At 37.9% G+C, this 9,766-nt stretch overlaps 1 protein-coding gene across 6 annotated transcripts in view; it reads left to right on the forward strand.

The window, feature by feature from the left end:
• The window catches only part of LOC148719638 (uncharacterized), a 35,976-nt gene that overhangs the window by 24,622 nt on the left and 1,588 nt on the right, over window positions 1–9,766 (forward strand). For 5 of the 6 annotated variants that reach the window (XM_088738699.1, XM_088738704.1, XM_088738703.1 and 2 more), the window contains 4 exons: window positions 668–757; window positions 1,356–1,454; window positions 4,626–9,067; window positions 9,251–9,338. In XM_088738699.1, coding sequence (XP_088594825.1) covers window positions 668–757; window positions 1,356–1,454; window positions 4,626–8,638 — 4,202 coding nt within the window. In that variant the 3' untranslated portion in view covers window positions 8,639–9,067; window positions 9,251–9,338. Of the gene's footprint in view, window positions 1–667; window positions 758–1,355; window positions 1,455–4,625; window positions 9,068–9,226; window positions 9,339–9,766 lie in introns of all 6 variants that reach the window. The other variant, XM_088738701.1, reaches the window with a different exon arrangement.

Raw genomic sequence — 9,766 nt, forward strand, 5'->3', positions numbered from 1 at the left:
GGATATTTGGGAGCAGAACCCCAATATCACATAGACAATGTTCTCTACATGAAATATTCCAAACAAAGATGAGATTACGCGTAAGCGAATTACAAACATACTCGCCTAACAGCAATGCATATACTTCGAAACAAGTTAAAATAGTCACATTAGGCGCTAAGAAACAGGCTATTAATCTACATGTGCATGAGGCAAAACAATAACAATTCATTTGAGCTAAGATAGAATCGTGCAATGTACTAAATCGATGAGAAATACATTTAAATTACATAGAATTGAAATCACTTACATATCTGACCCACACAGTGAAGCTCCTTGATCGGGAAATGCGAAATTGACTTATTAACCCAGACTTACGACTCATTACTTCTTGAACGACTGGAGGCCAACTGCACTTTGACCGTGATGGCACAACCATAAAGGCTCACATGATACCATGGGCCTTAGTGAGCATAAGCAAATGAGAGAAAATAAACAAAGGGAGAGAACCAAACGAAAAGGAAATGGACAATCAACACCATAGTGTCCACATCTTAGTGAGTGAGTGACTGACTGGTTTGCATAAAGGAGTCCCCATAAAATCTTAACTGCGGTAGTTAAAAGGGCAGTGGTTGAATTAAACTGAAGTTTGAAACATTGTCTTCCATTTTTTCTTGTCCACTTGTAGGTTCTTCACAATGCTTGACAAAAGGAAAAAAGCCATCAAAAGTTTCCAAAGTGTCAAAGCAACAAAGATTGTCTAACATGGTTTCCAAAGGTACATAAAATAGTCTTTTAAAATGAGAATGGATCAATTATAATTTTTCTGATTTTCTTCTTCAAACAATTGACAGCAAGCAAAATAGTCTAAACATTGAAGTTTAAATAGCTCCTCCCTTGAACAATAGGAGAAGGGGTACTGTATCATACTGAGGTGTGGTAAATTTTGAATCTCTGTTATGCAGTCTTAAAAGAGTTTAAAGGAAGGTTATATGATGAATGATTTTTTTGCAGATTGAAGATTTTGCATTAATTTTTAGAATAAGAGAGAGCACCTAACAGTGAAATCTTCACTGCATTTTCTTAGCCTAGCAGTGTTACATGTTTAATTTTGTTTTTTTTGCACTGAAAACATGCACTTGATCTATGGACATACTCCTCAGCAGATACCAATGAAACAGTGATTTATTGGCCATTTAATTGAATGTAATTTTCACAAATTACAAGTAAGATTCAACAAGCTCCAGGTGGAACAATAAACTCTAACATTACATTCAAGCATAATCTGTGTTCAGTGGTGAGTTCCTTTCTACTCATGGATCCATTGTTGTACGTTACATTTATCTTACATCATTTTCAATAAATTATGTTGTAAGGTCTTGGCAAGAAACAGAATCCAGCACAAGGTAAAAGATCAGTTCCTGATTGTTCCAATATGCCAAAGAAACAAAAATTGTCAACTTATCCTCATAAAAGTAAGTTTTCATTTTGTTGTGTTGAAATTTAACATTAAGAAAGAAAGAGAAAACAATGCCAACACTGAATTGTGATAATTGCCTAGATACTGTTCAAGTATCAGTGGTAATTGAGTCACTTAAATACTAAAATGCAGTATAGTACTGAAAGCCTACACTTTTACTTATATACTTTACAAATGTCCATCCCTTATGTTTGACACTCAAGTGAGGGTTCTACCAAACAATGCTGGTTATTACAATGATAATCACATTACTAATTATGGAATCTGATTTGAAAATGTACTGTATGTTAACTTGATTACTTAGAGTAATATTATAGTATGCAGGGTTTCATTAAGGGCCAGGCACTGGGCAAATTGACCGGTTGTGAGGACGGCTTTGCCCACCTGATTTGACCATCTGGAGGAAAGTTTATCTTATAAAGAAGTTCAGTTCAAAGAGTTTTGCCCGCCTGTGAAAACCAGTTGCCCTCCTGCAGAAAACATTAATGAAACCCCTGAGTATGAAGGTTAAGTCTCTGTGGCATTTCTAAAGTTTTTTGCACGATGAAAACAAACTTCTGCTTCTTTTATTCCGATCTCGTCGAAATAAACGGTTACAACAACAGAGAGAGAAAACAAAATACACTAGTATATATATGCTAATTCCTAAAAAAGAAAGTTTGAATAACATAAGGAAAAGAAACACCTGGACCAATCATAGATCAAATTAACTATTCCTGTGAAGTATTTCAAATTTAAAATAACAACGGCAAACATAATATGCATAATAATAACAATTTGAATGTCATAGAGAAAGACTTTGTGGTCTTATTGTTTGGCAGAGAGCACTCCTGAAAGCATATGCTGCCCATTATAGGACTGCTTTTCTGTAGATTTTTGCTTATTCATCAGTACTACCTTACTAACAGCTTTCATCAGTACTACAGCACTAACAGTACTGAATCGCGAGCAAGCATGAATACCTACGTACTAACGTTCTAACTACAGCTCTCGAGCGAGCAAGCAAGAATACCTACGTACTAGCGTACTAGCGTACTAACTACAACTCTCGAACAAGCAGGAATACCTACGTACTAGCGTACTAACTACAACTCTCGAACGAGCTGGAATACCTACGTACTAGCGCACTAACTACAACTCTCGAGCGAGCAGGAATACCTACGTACTAGCGTACTAAGTAAACCTCTCGAGCAAGCATGAATACCTACGTACTAGCGTACTAGCGTACTAACTACAGCTCTCCAGCGAGCATGAATACCTACGTACTAGCGCACTAGCGTACGAACTACAACTCTCGTTCTTTTCATGCATGCCATGAAATTGAACATTTGATTTAGCCTGTGAAAAAAGGAATATATTGATAACCATTGGGGTTTGTGGTTTTGTGGTGTGGACATTATTTTTAATGCGTAATGTAGTGGAGAACAACTCGCACTACGTTTTTTTGGTGATCTCAAACTGACCGTTTTCGTTGAAATAAACCATTTATGAATTGCAGTTTTTTCTTTAACCCTTTGAGAAACTATATTTTGGTAAAACAAAGTCAGCAATAAATCCTAATGAATCTTTAATAAACATTGGCTACCATTTTACTTGACCTCCGGACCTCTACCACACGCACGATCGGCCAAACCAGACCATTTAAATCGTGCAACTTAATGTATATTGCGATGTCGGTCCTTTGAGGATATTTTTTGGTTGCTGAGGTTCTAGTTCTCTTTTGTTTGCGGTGTTGCGTACTCAGAACCTTCCATGACTCCCTCTTATTTACTTGTTGCCAAATCAATAGTAGAAAAAAAATACTCTTCTAATCCAGAGCCTTCTCATTCCTGTTTTGAAGTAGTAAATACCCTATAGTAATCAACGGCTTTTTTTTTCTTTTTTTTTTTGAAGATAACACTAGGCCAGAATTACTATTTTGGGCCTATATTTCTCTTTGAACGGAAAAATAGTACGTTAGTACCTTAACACTCGGTACGGACAACTCATCACGGCTTGTTCTGAATTTGCTTAGTACGTTAGTACGTAAGTATTCGGTACGGACAACTCATCACGGCTTGAGATACAATGAAATATATGAAGTTCATATATTTTGTACTGCGGTATTAGATACATATGATGCACGATCCACGCAGTAGGTAGCGCTATTTAAGCAATAGCGAAAATCAGACCTGAAAAAAATCAGGCTTGTATGGGATTCGAACCACTGACCTCTGCGATACTAGTGCAGCGCTCTACCAATTGAGCTAACAAGCCAACTGGGAGCAGGCCGTTAAGTTGATTTGTAATAAACCCATGAAAGTGATAAATGAGATACAATGAAATATATGAAGTTCATATATTTTGTACTGCGGTATTAGATACATATGATGCACGATCCACGCAGTAGATGGCGCTATTTAAGCAATAGCGAAAATCAGACCTGAAAAAAATCAGGCCTGTACGGGATTCGAACCACTGACCTCTGCGATACTAGTCCAGCACATTACCAATTGATAACTTGAATTACACCTTGATGAATATTAAAAGCAACTTTACAAGAATGCGTTGTATAAACAAAAGTTATCTTCCTTGCATGTCATTGCATTTGTTAGCAATCAAAGGTGATTCAATACAAGTCTTCTACCTACCAGGCATAAGGTGTTTTTCAGTATTTCACTCCTTTGAGTGAGTATGCTCATTGTTTTCTGACTCCTTCCCAGTCTAGATATGGTCTACAATATATACTGGGATGATGCAAGAAAAAGTCATTGTAGTAAAAGTCCAGACTGATTGTGTAGACTGATCGTCTTGGTGAGAGCAGCTCAGAAAGTACTGAAGCAAATGTCATTTTCATTATAATGGGAGGAGTTGTTTGTCAATTTAAGATGAATGCTTTCACCCAGATGATCAGGCTACCCAACAGTTACACCTGTCAACAAGCTGCTCGCTGCACTTCCGAAAATTCACTCTTTTCCAATCCTTCTCAGTATCATTCATAAAGGAGTAATAAAAATCAAATTTTCCTGAAGCACTAAGCATATTTCATATTCTGTATGAAATTGTTCTTCCCCTGAAGTCTTATACTTGATTCTTAGAAGTTTTAAAATTAACTTTATCAAACCCACTATGTCCAAACATGCAAATTGTAAGAGTTGTTTTTGACAAACTTATTCTTCAATTTTAGGCTATTACCTTGCTATTGTTTGCAGTCTTCTAAAACAAGAATACAAAAAACGATCTCAGTTGAAACCACTCTTCTGGGATAACACCATTCAGCTGCCTTTGGAAGATGTTTACACAAGATTAAAAATTTTGTCCAGGAGGAAACGAGACTTCCAGCTGGAAAACAATGAAGTGAGCATGTTTGAAATTTTCAAAAATGGAAACGATACCATTGTGCTCGTCGAAGGGAGTCCTGGAATGGGTAAGACAACTTTTTGCCTTAAAATTGCTCATGATTGGGCTATTAAGGTAATTTCAAAGGTGGATTCCTTTCCTGAATTTGAAGTAGTTCTACTGCTTAAATGCCGCGACATTCACGGAGACATAATAGAGGCCATTGATGAACAACTCCTACCTAAATGTAATTCAGAAGCTATGAAGAGAGAGCTTATTGATTATATTGCAGATTTCCATCTCCAAAAAAAAGTTTTAATCATTCTGGATGGTCTTGATGAGTTACCTAATGACATGTCAGAAAGTGATGTGGAAAGATTGCTTCAAAAGAAGATTTTTCCCTTTTGCCATGTGTTAGCCACATCTCGTCAGGAAAGAGGAATTATAGTGCGAAAAAAGGTGGACTTTCATATGCTTTTACAGATTGAAGGCTTTACAAGAGAAGATGCTTTTGATTATATAAGAAAGCATTTTAAGAGTGCTGGTCCTGAGAATGTGCTGAAAGGAGAGAGACTCATTGCTGAAATCAGAGAAAACACTTTCCTTGATGCGCTGTGGAACAATCCACTGAATTTGTTACTCCTTTGCGTTGTGTTTGAGGACTACCAGGGAGAACTGCCATCTTATCGCACTGACCTTTACCAGATAATTGTTTGTTGCATTCTACGGAGATATTGTGCCAAGCATGATCTAGAGGCTCCTCTTGATGACAAAGCTCTAGTTAGGCTCTTTGAAGACAGTTTGCTAGTTCTTGGAGAGTTAGCTTGGAGATGCTTGGAAAAAGGTCAATTTTCTTTTCGTGAAGAGGAGTTGGCAGAATTTGAAACTACAAATGTGAATCTAGCAGCACGGGAGCTTGGCCTTGTGTTCAAGGAAGCCAGCTTAAGGAAGATAAACCCACAGCATGAGTATTTCTTCTTTCACAAGACATTTCAAGAGTATCTGGCTGCATTTTATTTAGCTAACAAGCCATTGAAAAAAGAGGTTGATTTTTTTAAGTCGCATTTACACTTTTACCCAGATATGGTAGAGAGCTACAGACAAGTGTTCATCTTTATGTCTGGCATACTGGGTGAGGATGCTGGTCTTCTTTTTGAACAGATTGGCAAGAAGCTAAAGGAAGGAAACTGGGACTGGTACCAGTGCACTGAAGAAGAGGCCACTTTCTTTGTTGAATGTTTCAATGAGAGTAGAAATGATGAACAAGTGGCAATAGCTCTTTCTTCCTTTATTCCGTTTCCACAGACCATGACCTTTGACTTATCAGGTGAGAAAACAACAACAGATGTTTTCATTGTTTTGAAAGCCTGTGGGACTTTTTCACAGTTGCAACTTCCTGTTCATCTTGCACTAGAGAGTTCTTGGGGGGATGTTTGTGCCAACCTAGATGGTGACGCAGTAGCTCACTTCATAGCATCCAACACACAGCTACAAACACTTTCCTTTTCTGGTTGTGTTTCAGAAGAGATTACAGCTCTTTTGTGTAAAGCACTCACAGTAGACTCTACTTTACATTCCTTTACACTTGAGACAACTGAATGGATTTCTTCCTGTGAAGTTGTTGCTATCAGTGACAGCTTGGCTGCAAATAAAACCCTACCAACTGTAACTTTAAAATTGCCTTATGAGGTGTTAAAGAGTTGCATAGCCATACTTGACAAGGGACTATCTGCAGAAACGCCACTTAAATCTGTTGTACTCGAGATTTTTGGTTCATGGAGGGAAACTGAAGCAGATGATTTTAAAAAGATTTTCTTGAACAGATCACTTACGTCTCTGAGCCTTACTCTGTTTGGAGACGTGCAAGATTCATTAATAACTTCTGTTAGAGAGGGACTTGTGGCAAATCCTTCAGTGAAGTCCCTTGCACTGACATTTTATGGAAAACTCAGCAACAATGGTGTGGCTTTGTTAAAGAATGGCTTTTTAGGAAACAGGTCTTTGGAGTCTCTGGAATTAAAAGTGTTTGGTGAGCTTCCTACAATTTGGGCAAATATTTCTAGGACTCTCCACTCTGCAGTAAAGTCGACTACGTCCTTTACATTGCATCCAAATGTTACTGGCATGGTAGGAACTTCCCAGGTGGCTTGCCTTTGCCCAGTTCTGAATGGAAACCGTTTAGCTTCAAAACTCCACTCATTGGCTGTCAACATCTTGGGAGAGTTAGACTGTAGTGGAGCAAATGATCTTTGCAAAGGACTGATAGCCTCATCAGTTTCTTGTGTCACTTTGAATTTTAAGGAAAGAGTAGCTGATAATGTTGCTAACTGTCTTTTTAGCCACTTGAACAAACTCAAAACCTTTTCAAAGTTGACTATTAGTATTCAGGGGGAGCTGATGGGGGACAGAAAGAACACTCTTGAAAGGCTATCACGCAACCAAACATATCTATTTGCATTAAATGTTAATGACTCAAATTCAGGCGACAAGATTTCCAGAGAAGTTGGTTTATCTGCTGATGATTCCTCGTCACTTACACCTGTACTTACCAAAGTTAAGGATGGCTGTGTAACAAAGCTTAGTGTGAGCGTCAACAACCCTGACAGCATCAGTGGAGACTGGGGATCCACTCTTTGTGAGGGTTTGGCAAAAAGTGAGTCTTTAACTACATTGAGTCTGACATTTAACAACAGTTCCTTTTTTAAAAGCATGGATGCTCTGTGGGATGCTGTGGCAAAAAACAAGTCATTAACTACACTGAGCCTTACACTCAACAGCTACAATGGGTATGTGATGAGTGAACCCATGCCCTGTGGTCTGAGTGATGGTTTGGCAAAAAACCCGTCATTAACTACACTGAGCCTTACCCTCAACACCTGCTGGGAATTGGGGGCAATGGTGAGCGAAGATCTGAGTGACGGTTTGGCAAAAAACACATCACTAACTACACTGAGTCTTACATTGAACATCCACTGTAACTTGGATATCAAACATCCCATGTTCTATTATCTGAGTGGCGGGTTGGCAAAAAACACGTCACTAACTATGCTGAGCCTTACACTCAACAACTACTGCAGCAGTTTCTGGGACGGATACATGATGTCTGGTCTGAGTGACGGGTTGACAAAAAACATGCCATTAACTACATTGATCCTTACACTCAACAACTACAATGACTTTAGGGCATACAAGATCTTTGGTGTGAGTGACTGGTTGGCAAAAAACATGTCATTAACTACACTGATCCTTACACTCAACAACTACAGTGACATTAAGGGATGCATGATCTCAGGTCTGAGTGACCGGTTGACAAAAAACATGTCATTAACTACACTGATCCTTACACTCAACAACTACAGTGACTTTAAGGGATACATGATCTATGGTCTGAGTGACTGGTTGGCAAAAAACATGTCATTAACTACACTGAGCCTTACAGTCAACAACCACAGTCACTTTAAGGGATGCATAATCAATGGTCTGAGTGACTGGTTGACAAAAAGCATGTCATTAACTACGCTGAGCCTTGCAATCAACAACTACTCTTCCTTTGATGGAGACCTGACCGATGGTCTAATTGATGGTTTGGCGAATAACAAGTCATTAACCACCCTTAGTCTTACACTGAATGACCACATTGACAGGTCTAATTCATGTTTCCATGCTCTGAAGGATGCTTTGGTGAAAAATACATCAATAGTTACCTTGAACTTAACACTCAGTAACTACAATAACTTGTATGAAGACTGGATACATGAACTGGCTGATGCTTTGGCAAGAGACACATCTTTATCTTCAATTAGCCTGCAACTAAATGTCTTCAGTGAAAGAAATTCAAACTCTGAGAGTTCTTCGGTTTAAAGAGCAGCACATTATTTATTATCCTTTCATGAATGGTGTGAGTATCAGAAGTGCCTTTTAAATGTTTGATTAGTCTGTGATGACAGTTACCACAGGATGAATGTTGGAAACCTGATCTGGCTTTGGTTTGGTAAAGAGAGCAACATTAACTACAACTCTGCTAAACCAAACAAACTTTCAGTATTAATACAACTAGAAATAAGGGTCTGATTTTGAAGTTCTCCTGGTTCAAAACATGCTCCAACTTTAATGAGATGAAGAAGGTGGCTGGCTGGATGTGATCTGGAATTTTGGCAAAGGGATTAGAGTGACATGAACTTGTTTTAGTTCAAAAGGAGAACCAGCTGCTGTGCAGTGAGTGAAGACTGGTTTATTGATCTTGTTGTACACTCTGTGAAGCAGTGACTTTGACCACTCTGGGATTGAAAGGTAAGAGCAGCAGTAACGCAGGGACAATATTTTGAGGACACTTGGTAGAGTTTACTTGTAAGTGGTTCATTTCACTTTGATCAACAGTTAGCTAATGGAGAGTGTTTGTTCTGTACAAAAATAATAATCTTTTTGAAGACTAGAGTGAGTCCTCATTAGAGTTATCTCTATCACTCATCTTAGCTTCCATTGACAACTTGTACCTGGCAATATTAGCACAAAAGAAAGGATTCTTTGCTTGAAAGACCCAAGCACTTGGGATGAAATCAAGGTAAGACTTTTGGTTACTCAAAATCTGAAACATTTAATTTAAAAAGTAGATTTATATTGATTTTATTTAATAAATCAACTAGCAAAAAATAAGTGACAATAACTGACAATAATCTTTACTAAGTGACAATAAAACTCGAAAAAGAATGTTTAACTGAATTCATTTTTAGAATCGGGACCACATTGAAGGAAAATAAAAACAAAAAAAGAAAATTGTGGACATCCGGAGGATACTCTAGAACACGCCAATGGGAAAGTTTCAATTTCTAAAATGTGTGCATATATGTGTTAATTTTGTGATGAGAAAATGACTTTGTTTGTCTTCATTGATGAGAAGATTAAATGTCTGGTCCTAAATTCAAATGCATCAAAGCTTTGTTTATGGAGAAAACAATTATAACTTCTGCTAAGTTATGAGTTCTGCTTCTG

This window comes from Stylophora pistillata, chromosome 11 (genome assembly GCF_964205215.1).
Source record: "Stylophora pistillata chromosome 11, jaStyPist1.2, whole genome shotgun sequence".
Lineage (NCBI taxonomy): Eukaryota > Metazoa > Cnidaria > Anthozoa > Scleractinia > Pocilloporidae > Stylophora > Stylophora pistillata.